Here is a 15556-nt window from a genome sequence, read left to right on the forward strand (position 1 = left end):
CAAATATTTTCACCTGAACTGAAGGCAACCCAAACTCTATTTTAACATAGTCAATTGCACACGGGTCCTATTTATATGTCCGATAATACGTCTTGAAGCTCAGTGGGCTTTAAGGTTTCAAATAACATGGACTCTGGAGGCAGGGGCCCATTGGTACTCAATCCGGGCCAGGCTTTATATATGAAGCTGTTTTCCGTTCCATTGCACACAATGGGAAAGAACCTTCAACCAATCCAACCCATGAACTTCCTCTCATGTATTCTATCATTTGAGCAAGATTTCACTGTTTTTTTTTTATGTGGCACAATGGTGAGAAAATTTGCTGAGCTGGACTAGCCAAAGGTTATTTTGACCAACCACAATGTAAACTTGAGTGAGTATTGTAGGAATTCACCAAATGTTAAAAATAAATAAATAAATAAATAACTTTATTATTCTTTATCCTCTTAATAAAGAAAGAACAAAGAATTAAAAAAAAAAATTAAATGAAATAATAAAAAAAAGGAGGAAATGCCATTTTTTTCCCAATAAATTTGTTTATACGTTCTTTAACTTTCTAAAGAGAAATTTATGGGATGAGTAATATGTTATTTTCTACATTTGCTTATCATATTAATTTTATGTCGGTAGATATAAATAAATAACAAAATAGCATTATTCTTCCATGATATCTTTGGTGTCTTGTTGGTGATAAAATCCTTATGGGTCACACTCAAACAATCTAATTCAAATAAATATTTAATTGGAGATCATCTCTCAACTACTATATAAGCATGTCAACCATTTCGCGAATACGAGAAGACCATTATCTATAATCTCAACCACCATATATATAAAAGTGAAACGACTAGATGGAAAATGATTACCTAAAAGCCATAAGGTAAAAGGACATCAACCCTTCTCAAAAAAACTTGCTAATTATTAAATTCCTAGTCTAAATAAAACTGCTAACTTAAACATTAGAATTTTCGTCTCCATACGGATGAATCCTTTAAAGCTTTTAACATTTTGCGGCAGCCTAACGCCGGTAACAAAAATTGCTCTAATACCTACTTCGAGCCAGCCATGCATTTCAAGAAAGAAAATACATCAATCTAGGACAAAAAATAAGCAGAGGCACGAAGCGTGTAAAATACATATAGTCACAATCAGCGGTCAACACCATATATTACATAAACAGACCGGTTAACAACTCAAAATCGGCGTTTTACAGTGACAAACTTCACCCACCATGAAAGCAGGGTAATAGGTTTAACTTTCTTGCAACCCCACCACCTCCTGTCACAATATTATTACAATTTCAGTTCACTCTTATTTTACTCAAAAATATCCATCTTGAGCTCCATTGCATTGCAATTTTTTTTTTTTTTTTTTTTTTTTTTTTTCTAGAGGTTGATGAGACTGTGGCCAGACTGAGGAAGATTCGTGAGCATGTGAACAACTTCCCTCATAGTAGGTCTGGCAGAGCTCTCATCCTCCACACACATCATAGCTATCTTGAACAGGTGTATTACCCCAGTCAGAGGGTAACCACTGAGCCTGGGGTCCACCACTGCCAGGACTGAAGCTGCATCCGACGGCTGAGAGATTTCCGACGTGGTTTTCCTAACCCACCTCACTATATCCACACCGTCGCCGAACTCCCCAACTGGCCTCCTGCCTGCTATCAGCTCCAGCATCACAACTCCGAAGCTGTACACGTCGCTTTTCTCGTCAACCTTCAGCGTGTAAGCGTACTCTGTTATACGACAAAAACACTCCAATTTCAAATCAATTATTCAAAACTTATAAAAGTGAGACAAAAAGCAAACTCAAGTTGAATTATTATGAATGGAATCGAAAATCAAATTAACAATGACGACGAACCTGGGGCGATGTAACCGTAGGAGCCGGCAATGGAGGACATGCACTCGGAGGCTCCGGCATCCTGCAAGAACTTGGCGAGCCCAAAATCAGCAACGTGAGCCTCGAAATCGGAGTCCAGCAATATGTTGTTGGACTTGACGTCCCTGTGTATGATGAGCGGCGAACAGTCATGGTGAAGATAGGAGAGCCCCTTGGCAGCCTCGACGGCGATCCTGTACCTCATTTCCCACTGCAAATGCGATCCCTTGGATCCATGTAACATCTCCCCCAGGCTCCCGTTGGGCATGTACTCGTACAACAAAAGATTTGTGTCCTTGTTGGACACGTAACCCAACAGCCTTACGATGTTTCGGTGTTTGATTTGCCCCAGGGTTTTGATCTCCGCCGAGAACCCGTGGTCGTTCCGCCCGGAACCGCGACCCACCAGCCGTTTGATCGCCACGTCGCCGTCTGGCATGGACCCGCGGTAGACGATCCCGGCTCCCCCTTTGCCTATTATGTTCTCTTCCTCCAGACACTTCAACACGTGCTCGGCCTTGAAATCGAGCCGTTGAAACGCCGTGAGCTTCCACGCGCAAGACTTCTGGAGCTTCTTTTTTCGCATCAAGTAAACCGTAACGAGGACTAAGGACAGAGCCGTTACGATAGCGATCACGGCGATTACGACCTTCCAAGCCCCGGAATCGCTACGGCTCCGACCCGAAATCTGACCCGGAGTGCCCACAAAAGACGGGCAAGTGGCAGGATGTGGCGGACAGAGATTGGGGTTCCCAGCGAACGAGCTGTCATTGAAAACCAAGAATTGCCCGACGGTGGGAATTGTTCCCCGAAGATTGTTTTCCGAGAGGTCCAGCGTTGTGAGGCTCGTCATGAATTTGATTTCGCTGGGGATTTCGCCTGTGAGCTGGTTTCTCGAGAAATTGAGAATGCTGAGATCGTTCAGCTTGGAAATCCCTCTGGGAATTTCACCAAACAGGTTGTTTCGACTGAAATCGGCGGAGGTTAAAGAGGTACAGCTCGAAATTGAAGCCGGAATTTCGCCACTGAGATTGTTGGCGCTCACGTTGATCCTCGAGAGCAAGGGTAGATGAAAGATTTCCTCCGGAATCTCACCAGTAAAACTGTTCATTTCCAGCGATAGAGTCTGCAAATTTTTGAAATTTCGAATTCCCGGAGGAATTTTCCCGGTGATTTGATTGCCGGAAAGCGTGAGAATTCCGAGCTTGCTCGCAGAAAGTTCGAAGGAAAGCTCACCAGCGAAGTGGTTCTCGTTGACCTCGATCTGCGCCACCAAAGGCAAGTTGAAAATCCCCGCCGGAATCGTCCCATTGAGCTGGTTCTTCATGATTCGGATCTTCGTAAGCGACTTGCATTCGCCGAGCTCTTCAGGGATTGGTCCGAAGAAGAAATTCTCCATCAAGATCAGCATCGACAATTTCCCTCCTTTGCACAAATCGCGAGGAATCAACCCGGTGAGATGATTGGTCGCCACGTCGAGTTCCTTGAGCTTTCCATTGCGACCCAAGTTTTCGGGGAGTTGGAGCGTGAAGTTGTTCTCCCATAGCTTAAGCACTTCGAGATTCGGAAGGTCGCCGATGAAGGCCGGGACTGGACCGTACAGTTTGTTCTTGAACAAGTGGAGTAGCGTGATGTTCTTGAGCTCTGAGAAGCTCTCCGGTATCACTCCGGTGAGTTCGTTGATTGAGAGATCTAATGATTTCAAGTTGTATAGACCAGAAAGCTCCGGAGGAATATAACCAGTGAGGCGGTTGACTTGTAAAAACAGCGTGTTCAAGTTCTTCAACTGGCTGAGTGTAGCGGGAATCTCGCCGTGGAGGTTACAGCTTGCCATGTCGAGGATTTGAAGCGAGCTGAGCGATCCCAGCTCCGGCGGAATACCCCCTTCGAAAAAGTTGAAGTACCCTAAATACATGTGTTTGAGATTCTTTAACCGAGCTAAACTAGCCGGAACTTCGCCCATAAGTGCGTTTCCGTTCAAGCCAAGGAACTCGAGGCTCTGAATCTCCGAGTAACTCTCCGGAATTGGACCCGAAAAGTAGTTCCCTCCGAGACAAAGGTGTCTCAGGTTTTTCAAGCTCACCAGCTCAGTCGGAAGAGGCCCAGAAAAGTTATTGTTGTACGTGTCGAGAACCTCGAGCTCTGTCATTCCAACAATGATTTTTCCAGGAAAATTGCCGGTGAAGATGTTGTTAGAGATGTTGAGTATCTTGAGCGACGTGAGCTTTTCTATCTCCTTCGGAAGTCTCCCCGTGAGATTGTCGCCGGATATCGTTAGGTTCACCAGCCTGTCCAGTAACCCAATCTCCGGCGGCAGAAAACCGTAGAGAGGACTAGAAGTCACGTTGAGAGAAACAACCCGTGAGTCCTTGTCGCACGAAACTCCGGAGAAGAAGCAATGGGCTGTTGGCGACGAAGAGTTCCAGTCCTTCAGGCCCGAACCTTTGGGCCCAGTCATGGCCGACTTGAGCTTCAGCAGCACTTCAAGATCACCACCGTTTGTCTTGCACGCTGAGAAAAGCAGGAAAACCAAAGCAATGTGAACAAGCTGAAAAGAACACGTGAAAGAGATCCTCATCTCTCTCCCTCTCTCTCTCTCTCTCTGTCTCTGTGTTTTTTTCACTCACGGGGTTCTTTCTTCTCCAGAGAGTGTTGAATCAAAAAGGTCTGTGGAGAGCTTTATAAAAGTAGCACTGAAGCTCTGGAATGCCTCGTAAAAGGAGAATCGAACTCTCCCTACGTATCAAACTTGGAATAAATAAACAATTTGAAGATTGCGAGAGAGAGAGAGAGAGAGAGAGGTTGCATGAGGGGTCCTACAGTACGATACGGATTTGACGGAGGTTAACAGATAGCGAACGCTGATCTTGACGGAGTTTGGCTTTGATGGTACTCATCTTGATGGTGTGTTTTCGACGGCGTGACCTGTCAGGTTTGAATGACAGGGCATGATAATGTTGCTGGCCTCTCGGGTCAGTTCCGCCAGTTGTGAATCGGTAAAAAATAAACTCTTCCAAATTTCACCTGTTATTTTTTTGTTTCTTCTCACGGCCTGTGTCAGGAAAACGGTGTCGTTTTCTTAGGCTTGTGGATTATCAAAATCAATGTGGATGCTGTCCTTTCTTTGTTTAGAACTGAGAAAACTGAATGGGCTTTTTGGGCCCAGTGCAAAGGCTGTCTGTGTCTTTTCCCAAACAGACACCTTCTTCCCCCCTGCTCTGACTCTACTTTGGCTGTGACCAAAAAGTCACTCTTTTTGTTCTTTTCTCCCGCTGTCTCACCCGCTGTCTCACCACCAATCTAGTTCGTCCAGTGGTGGGACCATAGTCAAACGCCCTATACGGCCCTTCCATTCTGATTACCTTCTCGCCAGATTTCATTATCCACTGCTGCACCGCCTGCACGGTCCAAGATAAATCCAATGTTATATCCAATTCTCAGCCATACGACTGGTATAATACTATGCATCACTATTTATTTACAGTCCCACATTTATTGATTAAAAGAAAAAAAAAAAAAATTTATATATATATATATAAATTTGGTTTAGATGCGGTAAAAACCCAACATATGTATTGATATTGACATTGGGAGACATATTTTTTTTATGTCTTGATATGAGATATGTGTCGCAATCACAACCGTCTAATTATAACTAAAATTGGTAGGAAGCCAAACCCTGATATATGCTTTAGGAGCAACTCTTGAGACTGAAGACTCAACGAGTCTACTCGTGGACTTTGCTCTTTTTTAAATAGTAGAATTCCTTTTAGGTCTTTTTTTATAAGAAAGTGAGCTTTTGTGGAGCTCTTTATGCTTGAGAAGAAAGGGGTTTTATGTGGGGGCAAATCCCACAATTTGGCTAAGTAGATTAGTTGGGATAATTTGAGAGCCACATAAGTTTGGGTACAAAGACCATGAGCATCTATTCGTTCTTCTAGATGTCGGGACCACTAGTTTTGGAGAACAAATTCATATTCCTCATGGGAAAGTATATTAGTGGAAATTTGAGAGTTATGAGAATCTATCAGTGAGTGATTTGGAGAATAAAGATTGCTACTTTTGCAGCAACAAAATCCTATTTGGATGGTTGAGTCTTTGGGTGCTCTCAACCTCTGCATATCCAGGGAAAGGAGGAGAATCCCTTCATCATGCCCTATGGTGTACTTGGAGGCTGAAGTTTGCTACTTGTATGCCTAAACCCGTCCTAACATAATAATGTGTATTGTCTTCTAAAAGCATGACTCCGTTCGTTAATGCCTTTTAAGAGAATTTGGTTCCAAACCGATGTATCATGTTTTCATGTATTTTGTATTTGAAAAAAAATGTTCTGATACGATATAAATATTAAAGCTTTATTTTTTTTAATATTTTACGAGTATTTTATGTTTTGAGTTGTTTGAAGAAAAAAAAAAAAAAAAAAGAGAACTACTGTCAGAAAAGGGCAACCCTATACTATTATTAAGTCCTTTTATGTCAGACTATCTTTTTGCACAGAGATTTTTATAATTAGTTAGATTCATTGAAAGTTATGTTCTGGTTCTTGTCCGTTACAATAGTGGAAATTATAGGGGATTGTCCAACATGGGTCATATATTTAAACAATAATGCAAGGAGCAAAGTCCACTAAGCATTAGGTCAACTGCATGTCTTCCTGTATACTCATGGTACAATATTGGGATTTTCACGAATACTCTGCCTTATTTTTTTAGGTAGAAAAATGAGAGAGGGGACTCTGACCTGAATTGTCTAGAAACCTTTTGAAGGCACGTCAATGCCTAGGGTTTCTTCTCTCTTTTCCTATCCCTAATTCCTAGAATTTGTACAAAAAATTTCAAAAATCCGTAGCCCCATGCCAACCTTATGATGCGTGGAAGAACCAATTTTTTTTTTAAGAAAAAAAAAGCACGAGAATGCGATTAGAATAACTATTCTACTTGAATATAACCATTATAACATTTATTTAGAAAATAAGTTCACGCACTTGAACGGGAAAAGATTGTTTTCATTTCATTTGAGATGAAAAATATGCAATTAGTGTATTTTATAAAGATAGAATTGTTCAAAAAATTTAAACAACAATTTTATCTTCCTAACAAACACAACGAAATGAGAAGGGTTAGAAAACTAAACAAATAAACTCAAAAAAAAATTTAAACTGACGTGAAAAACTGTGAGTGACAAACAAGAAAAAAAAAATTATATATTTTTTAATTTAAAAACTCTTATCACTTTAATTTAAAATATTTTTAAATTTATTTATTTGACTTCATAATAATTCTCAAACGAAATACCCCCTATTTCAAATGAAATGATAAAAATCTTATTTCATCCAGCAAAAACGTAGCTCTCTACAAAGTCATAAGACCATTTATGAGGCCTAACGCTAGTGACATCTGAAGACAGAAGAGCCGACAATAAAAGCCCAGATGAACGACAATAGTAGTTAAAAGGCTTTCCATGTGAAACAAACAAATAGAGGGCTAGGGCACAAAAAAGCTACGTAGAAAGCGCAATGATGGTCTAGTTTGCTAGATTTAGTAAGGACGAAGAGGCAATGGCCCAATTGATCGTTTTGGGAATTGGGTGCCATTGATGGGGTGATTGACCTTTGCAACTTCGTTTTTCATCAATGTCTAATCGTACTGATACACACACTTGGCCATCATCATCATCATGCATGACCATGATGGTTTATTCTCACCTGTCTTTTGTCCAAAATAGACTGCATGGCTGCGAAAGGTCACGTCTATCACTTTGCTTTTTTTTTTTAAAAGCTTTTTATGACTTCATTCCATTTTAATTCACCCATTAAAAATTACGTACTCTGTACCCTACTAATTTAATCATTAAAAAATAGTTTAATTGATTAAAACTATACTTAATGAAGTATAGATTATTAATTCGAATTTTTCTATCCTCTTATATGTTTTTTTTAAAAAAAAAAAACATAAAAATTTATATTGAAGTAATTTTCTCATCATTTAATAATAATAAAAAAGGTTTATTTACGTTTTTTTGTTTTGGGTCTTGGCATGCTAATAGCAATTGGGCCTGTTTAAAAGTTTGGGCAGTTTATCAGGCTCGATTGTAAAGGAACAAAACTTGGGCCACTCTGATTTTAAATTTAACAATTTACAATTTGGAAGCCCAAATCCTTCACGTATGTGGGCCAGAGGGAGACATCTAGGACCGGGATTTCTTTGTTATCGAGAAGTGATGCGGAGCAGCAACTTTTCCGAAATCCATCCGGAAAAAGTTGCTGCTCCATGGCACTTTGGTAATTACAGCCATTATTATCCATGCCTTGTGTTATTAGGCAGCCCACTACAATTTTTCTTACTCTTTCTCTTCTTTAGACAGAATTGTAGGAGATCTAAAACCGACATCCTGTGACTTCTAACCCAACATTTTAATACAAAGTAGGTGGAAACAAACTTGAATCAAACTTCTTCGGTGTATATACAGAAGAAAGTCAGTTTTCAAAGCAGCATACTATCAATCCAACTGAATAAAAGAACAGACATTTCTTTTAGCCTAAGAAAGCAAGAAAAATCGGACGTGTTCCCATTGAATGGCTACCCCTGGTCACCCAAAACCTCAAGATGAAGTTCGCCATTGCAGCTCGATTTGAATCCGTCCGTTCTTCGAGTCAATCAAATGGTACTTCTCATTGATTCTTTTGTTGCTAACAACATCAGAGAGATTTATATTCACGTATCCCAGAGTTTCCTGGTGTAAAAAGTATAATATTAGAGAGTACATAAAAACCTAAAATATAAGAATATGCAATTATGAGTAAACTTGTGCTTCAATTATCATTTTGTTTTTAATTTTTTATATATATAAAAAAACCCACTCTCCATCCATGAGTTGAATGGGTTACAATTTTAAAACTGGTGCTAAGATGATTTTAAGCTGGATGCAACGTGTACCTTGGGATGCAGCAGGCCCATCCTTGAGGAGGCACTAATTACTTCAACATAAATCCTATCACTGGTGGGCGGTTCCTCCAGAGTAAACGTAAACTCCTCTTCCCATCTTGGATCTCTGTTTTTCTTCACATGCTGTATTAATTGGCATGTAATCATCAGTTACACTATTGAAAAAGGTCCCAAAAAAAAAAAAACTACACTCATGCTGAACTTCTTTAACAAGGGCTCAATCAAAAAGCAAGGGCAATAAGGCATTTTCAGAAACACAAATCGGTTGGAGAAACCCCGTAGCAAATGAACAAAATGCCACATCTTCAAAGAGAAGATATCTTTGCTGCTTTGAACAGGTTAGCTCTTAACAACAGTTTCAGGTTACCTAATGTAGAACTCCATTATATAGAACTATTAAGTGAAGACAGTACATAACATCTAACAGCCAAAAATGACAATGAGAACACATAAAAGAGCAATATACCTTTGTTTTTCGCTCCTCCCCTCTAAAAAGTAACCGTGCATATGGATTTGTGTGGTGCTTTCCTTCCACATCTACAGCTTCATGGATAATAATAACAAGCAAACCGCCACCAGCAGGTGTTCCATCAGGAGCCTTTTGTACCTCATTTGGATCTTCAATATCATCAGGTACTTGTTCTTCCGTAAAAGGTTTGTACACCACTTCCACAACAAGCTGCCCACGTGGCTTTTCATTTTGAACATCATTTGGGTCCATGTTTTTTAGTAGATTAAGAGTCATTGTTTTAGGTTCATCAGGTGCAAGCTCTTTCAATGGAATAACATTCATACCCATCTTCTCGTGCTTGCCAACCTAAGAAAAGGAAACAGCTTAACAAAGAAGTGTGGAAAAATGAAAGGAAATACAACTTAAAAAGTCATGAATTGGGTAACATGAGAACTGTAAAGGTCAATCAACGGCTGGTTTTAAACTAGAGAGAGGCTCTGAAATTCAACTGACGGTGGAAAGTAAAATCCAAAAGTTCTACTAAACAAAGAAGGGGTTAGAGGGTAATGAGTTGCCACATGTCGAGCAGAGAGTTTCAAAATGTAAGGGTGACCTCAAACTCAAGAATTTAACCAAAAACAAACCTTAAGAAACACACATGTTCCCAATCATAAACAATAAACAAACCTTAAGAAACACACCTGATCCCAATCATAAACACTTAGCTCTAGGGCTTGAGATTGTGGGTCCTTAACAACCATATGAAATTCCTCATTCCATTCAGGGTTCAAGTTACTGTGTTTGACAATTGTTTTCTTCGAAGGAAGCTTGTCCTCAGTGAGCTTTACTTTCACGTAAGGGTCTGATGCCCCCAGTAGATCTTTCTTTTTAAGCTTCGTTGCCCTCAGAACCTTCACATTGAGAATCCCCACAGGTTTTTTCATGGCGCTGCCAAAAATTAAGTAATGTTAGCACATCTTAACAAAAAGGCTTGCCATTATAACTTAAAGGTAGAGCGATGGACTTACTTTTGTGGATCCATTATTTGTACTTCTAGAGCTTTGGGCCATAGATACATATTTGCAACTTGATCTTTAATAAGCTCCTAGGGAAAAGGGTATATTCAGGAACGAAATGGGATTTATCAAATACAACTTTGTGCAGCAAATAAAATCAGTGATTTTACCAATCAAGTATATGCAGCCATTTCTTACCTGGACAAACCTATAAAGGCCAGGAATGGACATAGCATCTGCTCCGAGCAGTTTCAGTCCAAAGTCAACATGTGGCTGCAAAATTCAGAATAAAATCACTAAAAGGGGAAAAGGCAAAAGGGCCAACCCCCGGGATATAAAGCAATGAAGATAACTTTCTGCAAAACTATCATTAAGAAATTAATCATTGGAGAATTTAACCATTATCACACACCTTCTCCATAAGAGACACACACATTTTTGCAAAACAAGGAAAGGTTGGAACCAAAGGCTTCAGGGTGATACGTGGAGAAGCAAACACTTGCAGATCAACAACCTGAAAGATTCTCGTGAAATCTCAACTCTTTTAGGAAACTTGAAGCCAGTAATAATTCTTTCTTATTACATATGTGTGTGTGTGGGGAGAGATGTGTCTACACACCACGTGTGACCTTTTAATCATGAAACCAGCTTTTACAAATAATAGTTTCTTTCTCTTCACCAAAAGTTGTTCAAGAAAATACCTGAACTGTGGCTCTCAACCCAAATGCCTTAACTGCAATAGTGATGTTAGGATTTCCCGCCCACTTCACTGAGGGTTCCATTATCAACTCCTTCTCATCAGTGACATAAACCTTCATTCCTGGCATAGAACAAGACCAAGAATGAGCATTCTATCTGCGAGCACGCTTAACATGGGAAACAAAGATAAACATGTGCACATAGGGTAGGGAAGACACAAGATGAATGAAGTTAGCATAGTCATTGTTGGCACTCCATATATGACTCGAGACAGCCTTGCAACTCTACTAAGAAGGGCGATAACAAGCCTTATTGTAATAATACCGCATATGGTACAGCCCAAACATATGCCTCTTTTAAATATCAGACCTATAGAAACAACAATGGCGGTCAGGCAAAGGAAAGGAAGTAGTTTAGATGATTCAATAATATTATTGCTTCAATTTAGAGTTCTTAATTCCTTCAACTATATAGATCTTAGTGATGGAATAATTAAGTCATAGTTTGTTGGTTTATTGTATCATTAAATATTTACTTATTTTGGTGTGAGAAACTTATCACGAAGCCACTGATTTCTGCTGCTTCCGTTATTGTTGCTGAGTTGGCCATCAGTCTTGCTATTGACCTGGGGTTGATCACAGTACTGTGGGCCAGGCTGTACAAGAAATCGTGAGACAGCCCGAGGCTGAGGGAAAAATGCAAGGTACTTTATGCTTAGCATGGCTTTTATGGGAGCTTTAACAATTTATGGAGTAGTTGTAGCCTTCTCCCTTCGTTTAATCCTATAACAATACATATTTTCTCTTGGTTTATTTCTTTGGAATTATTTACAAAATATCGTCTCAATTCATCCTATTTTATTAGATCCGTGGTGTGACATGGTTCCGAAGGATGAACTAGATCTTGACAGTTCCAATAAGATTTCATTCTTGAACAGAAATCCATTTTTTTATTTATTTCATGACCGAAACAGGGGGGAATACATGTTAAACCACAATTTTGAATCAAAAGAGAGATTTCAAGAAATGGTGGATATATTCACTCTATCAATAACCAAGCCGAATCTGGCATATTGGGATTTACCTTTTCTATTGATCACTGCAAAGTGGATCAAAAACATTTCTTGAATGAGGTCCTCTACCAGTGCAAATAAATGGAACTGTATAGTTTATAGGAGAACCTATTATACAATACTCTAATACTTGCAACCTTAATTTACCACATTCTACATGCAGTGCCACTATCACTCTCCGTAGTGCCTTCCCAATCCTCCTTTGATGAGCCCTCTCCGGCTTCTTTCTTCCTCCATATCCACTCTATCCAACACCTTTCCCTTTTTTCCCTTCTGCCCCTCTCACACACTCCAATACCTCTATACCCTTCGCACCTGTCCCTCTTTCCCATCCTCCCTATCCAGTCCTTGCTATATCCTCCCCTACTACTTGTATTTTGGCTGAGGAGACAGACCTCATCAAGCCCCCCCTGGAGCCATGACCACCACCATATGGGCAGGTCAAGGCATTTCGTGAGCCTTGACTCTCAAAGGCTTGTAAATTCCATTTCCCTTTCTTTTTTTTTCTCTCTCTTTTTTTTCTACTGCCTTCCTTTTGTATGTACCCCCTTTTTGACTCCAAAGGCTCTCTTTGCCTGTATCCCCCCTCATACTTGTTGTCAGACACCTTTCTTCTGGGGCATCATTATGGATTTCTCCTCCCATGACGTAAGTCCAGCTAGCTTTAGAGTGGCTTGTTCCAATGTAGAGCCCAAGTCTACCTTGCTTGCTCTTGTATGGGACTTTTCTTATTGAGCATTCTAGTTGAGTTCCCCTTCTGAGTATCCCAACCGCTTTCAACCATCAGTTTTAGTCGCAACCTTGCTTGCTCCCATATGGGACTTTTCTTACTCAATCATTCTAGCTAAGGTTCCTTCTGAGCACCCCAATAGGCTATTGCTTCAACCGTCAGTTTTAGTCACAACCTTCTGTCTTGATCTTTTGGCCAAGATTTTCATTGGACCAAGCCTTTGACCTATTTCCAAATGTATTGTTTCAGCTGAGATTTGTGCTATTGTTGGGATTTTCCTTTCTTTTATTTTGTGTTTTTCTCTTGTTTTTCTTGTTCTTCTGTCGCTTTAGTTACTGTAATCTTATCTTACCCCCCCCCCCCCCCCCCCCCCCAAAAAAAAACCTTAAATCTTCCCTCCCTCCCTCCCCATGTTGGCAGAGTACAATTTTTATTTTTATTTCTCACATAACTTGAAAAATACTTGTTAGTTCACTAGGACAAACGTAATTTGTAAGCAAATATCTGAAAACATACTGAAACTAAAGAACTCCTCAGAACAAAATTACATATGCTATTTTTTATCAGATGCATCTGTGTGAGAGAGAGAGAGAGAGAGAGATCAATTCAACCTGGAAAAGTTGGTGGCAGGGTGCCCAAGCTCAGTACTTCAAATTCAACAGAATCTATTTTGTATTTTGGAATTTGCTCAGCAATAATAGGCTTTGCTATAGTTCTTACAGTCTTGCAAATTGCCTAGAAATTTTGAACCACAAATACTCAATATAAAAATCATGCAAAAGAGTATTGTCCATTAGATAAGAAAAAAACATCATTAGAGGATGCATACCTTGTCCAGATAAGGCCACATACTTTCAATAAATTTGTTAAGCCAGTCAAGCTACACAAAAACAAAAGTAAAAGAAGTTTGTTATTTAAGCAGCACATTGCATTTTGGCAACCAAAATACACAACTGGATGAAAAAAGAGTTCTAAAGAATAACATACACGATCATAATCTGGATTTTTAACCCACGGGGGTATCTCCGGAAGCAAACGTTGTAAAGTTTTTGAATCTTGCTCCACCAAAGGACGAATTACGGGATGCTGCACATGAAAAATGCAATCTACTTACAAGTAGGTTTTAAATGCTATACATATAACATTCCTTTTGTTTCTTTCTAACTCTTGCGCTTAGTGAGAAACATTAAGAGTGTATTAATATAGAATTCATTTTACAACAAATTTGTTATAGCAGTTGAAAGATTAGAAAGCAAGGTCCTAACTAAGATCAGCTGAATTTGGTGCATTAGATATTGTGGGAGAATCTAAGGATCTTTAATTTAACATATGCAATACTCCAAACTATAATAGAATACAACTCGTTGAAATATAATATTAATTTGCATACACTGCACAGTCTGTCCAACCAGATTAAGATCATAATACAAAGTACTTCAATTCCTGAATAGAGACCATAGATGCCAATTTGTAATGCAAGCACAGGCACAGCAGTAACTCAGAGGAGCTAAGAAATAGCCACGGCATATTCTTGTTGTTATGACTTATTTAATCTCATTTCAGATGACACTATCATGAACAAAAAATGTAAAACCTTTCTTTTTTTTCCACAAAATAAGCAAGCATTCATTGTAGTACAAGCATGAAAGATATACAAAGATGACAATTCAGCCAAACGGAACCAAGAGTAACCTATGGAAATCCAAAATTGAACTCAAAATCAAATTACAATGTAAAATAAAGAGGAAGAAAGGGAGAGAGACACTTACCTTGACATCAGTTGGCTGGAAGTAGATGAACATGTAGTATCCAATCACAAGCCCAAGTGAAATTCCCACTCCAAAACCCCAAAGACCCAGTATAGTACTCACAAACCCCATCTCCAGTCCACTCTCACTCCACCCCAAATCACCTCTGTCCCCAAAAACAGAACAACAAACAAGAACGAAGCAAAAGACCCTCCTTTGTTCACTTGCTAAGTCTGTCGTACAACACTACAAACAAAACCCAGAAGGAAAACAAATGTATAATCACCAAAATATCTCTTATCATTTATACCCTTTCTTGAGAATTTGTGAAATCACATTGTCTTGGGGGTTAAAAGAAAATGGAAAGAAAAAAAAAAAAAATTACTCAGTTTTGGTTGCCAGACAAGATATGAATCTAATTCTTATCAGAAAGTGTAGTAAAGGCGCATTTATTCTTGTGGACAATCTTTTTAACGTTCAACGACCACTTGATCCACGCAACGGCTTGAAAAGGAAATCTTCGGGAACGTGATATTTGGGTGGTGTCGGCAACGTTTCAATGGCTCCCCCGGTGACTCGTCAAAGTTTTTGAAATATTAATTTTTTCGTTTCAACTGTGGGAGAGGGACCGGTTACTGTTGCCACTCCGGCTCCAGCGTGGAGCCGTTAATAAGTCAAGCAAACGATCATGTACGAATTACATATTTGGAAAGAAAAGATAAACTAATACTTTTATATATATATATATATTTTTTCTACATATATATAATTTTTTTTTTTGAACATATATATATATATATATATATAAATTGTTTTCAAATCACTGCTTAGCTTTATGGGGGCTTTACAGCTTTTTGATTAGTTTTGGTGCTGTTTGTTATGATCGTGCCCTCTATGATGGGTTCCTTGTCTATCTCTCTTGCTTTCCTGCTTTTGTCTTGTTACTGGCATTAGGATAAGATTAGAAATGGCAGCACCGAGTCTACCGACGCATTGATTGCAGGGTATAATT

The 15556-nt window shown here is 39.4% G+C and overlaps 2 protein-coding genes across 2 annotated transcripts; both read right to left on the bottom strand.

Moving 5' to 3' along the window:
• Positions 1–1139: 1139 nt before the first annotated feature.
• LOC132189585 (uncharacterized) lies at positions 1140–4988 on the bottom strand. The gene is made up of 2 exons (XM_059604330.2): positions 1867–4988; positions 1140–1738 (listed from the first exon to the last, which is right to left on the bottom strand). Exons 1-2 carry the CDS (start codon positions 4460–4462, stop codon positions 1386–1388), a joined length of 2949 nt encoding a protein of 982 aa, XP_059460313.2. The 5' UTR covers positions 4463–4988; the 3' UTR covers positions 1140–1385.
• A 3334-nt stretch (positions 4989–8322) lies between these two features.
• SYTB (Calcium-dependent lipid-binding (CaLB domain) family protein) lies at positions 8323–15147 on the bottom strand. Its single transcript, XM_059603939.2, has 12 exons — positions 14566–15147; positions 13784–13882; positions 13626–13676; positions 13408–13531; positions 10997–11115; positions 10708–10809; positions 10494–10568; positions 10308–10384; positions 9981–10227; positions 9295–9645; positions 8820–8951; positions 8323–8616 (listed from the first exon to the last, which is right to left on the bottom strand). The coding sequence occupies exons 1-12, from the start codon at positions 14674–14676 to the stop codon at positions 8485–8487; spliced, it is 1620 nt and encodes a 539-aa protein (XP_059459922.2). The 5' UTR covers positions 14677–15147; the 3' UTR covers positions 8323–8484.
• Positions 15148–15556: the final 409 nt, after the last annotated feature.

Source organism: Corylus avellana, chromosome 9 (genome assembly GCF_965113065.1).
Source record: "Corylus avellana chromosome 9, dhCorAvel1.hap1.2, whole genome shotgun sequence".
Classification (NCBI taxonomy): Eukaryota; Viridiplantae; Streptophyta; class Magnoliopsida; order Fagales; family Betulaceae; genus Corylus; species Corylus avellana.